The 1830-nt window shown below is 38.4% G+C and overlaps 1 protein-coding gene across 1 annotated transcript; it reads left to right on the forward strand.

Moving 5' to 3' along the window:
* Window positions 1-636: 636 nt before the first annotated feature.
* LOC114628279 (putative vomeronasal receptor-like protein 4) lies at window positions 637-1533 on the forward strand. Its single transcript, XM_028776248.1, has one exon. The coding sequence runs from the start codon at window positions 637-639 to the stop codon at window positions 1531-1533; it is 897 nt and encodes a 298-aa protein (XP_028632081.1).
* The last annotated feature ends 297 nt before the right edge of the window (window positions 1534-1830 follow it).

Raw genomic sequence — 1830 nt, forward strand, 5'->3', positions numbered from 1 at the left:
GGTATTTGTGAAAATATTAGGGCCTAAATATCTAGTATACAATGATATAAAAGAAACATAGCTTCTTCAAATTGAAAGCCATAATGATATACTTGGCAAATAAGAGGTGCTGTAGATCTCAAAATGTGGTTAACTTGAGAGGTGATTCAATATGTTGAAACAAGAGAACTTTCACAGATGTTTGTATATGCCATGTGGCACAGGTATACAGGTTAGCATGAACACATGATTTACAGAATAGGATGACAAGAATGTGAGAGAATGAAATATATAATGTTTGGAGAAATACCGGTTGGGGCCATTGGTGTTAAGGCAGCCATACTGAGACAGCACAGATGAGATATATCAATATTTGTACAACTAGATTTGATTTCATAGTATAAGTTAAATAAATAGCTAGAAAATTTAGATTTTTGGAAATAAGTCTTTATGATAGCATTTGAGTCTATATGGCAAAACTCACAGAGAGAGCCACAGAAGAAAGTTCAGGGTCTGAATAATAATATATATCATCACCTTAACCTCCAGAAACATAAGATCATTTAAAAGATAGTTACCTCTTACCTATCAGGATTTCTTGATGATTTCTTCCAAAAAGTATTTCCTGGATCAAGTACTCCTGCCTCAGATCTAAGGATGGTTTTGGACCCTGTCAAGGGCACAGTCTTCCTCTGTCTCACTGGACTCGGTACCATGGGAAACAGCTTAGTTTTTGTGAGTTACATGTGCATGTTCCAAAGCACTGAGAAGAAACCTATCCACCTCATTCTTGCCCACTTGGCACTTACAAATATCATAACGCTTCTTTCAAAAGGAATGCGAAGGACAATAGAAGCCTTTAATTTTGGAAACTTCTTAAATGACACCAGTTGTAAAGTTGTTGTTTACCTGGTAAGAGTGTCCCGGGGTCTCTCCATCTGCACCAGCAGTCTCCTCACTGTGGTCCAGGCCATCACCATCAGTCCCAGGCACTCCATGTGGCAGAGGCTCAAACTAAAGACTCCACAGCACATTCTCTCCTCACTGCTCTGCCTGTGGATACTCAATTCCTTGGTCAGCATGAACTTACCATATTACATTAAAAATGTCAACAGTATAAACATATCACAGGTTAAAAACAGTGGCAATTATTGCTATTTTCTGCCAGAAAGCTGGATAACAAGATGGACTTTTCTCACCCTCATGGTCCTGAGAGATGCAGTGTTTCAGGGTGCCATGGGAGGGGCCAGTGGCTACATGGTATTTCTTCTCCACAAACACCACCAACATGTCTTCTACCTTCAGAACTCCAAGCTTCTCGACAGAACTCCCCCTGAGCTGAGAGCTGCTCAAAGTGTCCTCCTTCTGATGTTTTGTTTTCTTTTCTTTTATTGGGCAGATTGCTTTATTTCTTTATTCTTTGCATTGACCATAGAAAATTATTCCATAGTACTATATGTTCCAGAATTTTTAACCATTGGTTATGCAGTTCTCAGCCCCTTCATACTTATTCATAGAGATGGACATCTAATTAAATGTTGTCACACTAAGTAAGAGAGATCAGATATTGATAAATGTTCATTGATCCTTCAAGCATGCAAATTAGAAAAATTGATAATTTTGTTTTGGTGCGATAATACAGGATTTACTAAGAATAATTACATCAGGTGGATTTTACTCACCAAATGGTGACAGTGCTTAGCTAATAATGAAGCTGAGGAAAAGACAAAGCCTCAACTGTCTTTTTCTCCATCTTGTCATCCTTCTTGAAATAGCTGATACTCTTGTATCTATAAAAGATCACTCATGATCACCACTTCTGGTAGCAGAGGGAATCATGGCAGCACACCA

The sequence above is a fragment of the Grammomys surdaster genome, unplaced genomic scaffold (genome assembly GCF_004785775.1).
Source record: "Grammomys surdaster isolate TR1022 unplaced genomic scaffold, NIH_TR_1.0 267, whole genome shotgun sequence".
NCBI classification, from domain to species: domain Eukaryota; kingdom Metazoa; phylum Chordata; class Mammalia; order Rodentia; family Muridae; genus Grammomys; species Grammomys surdaster.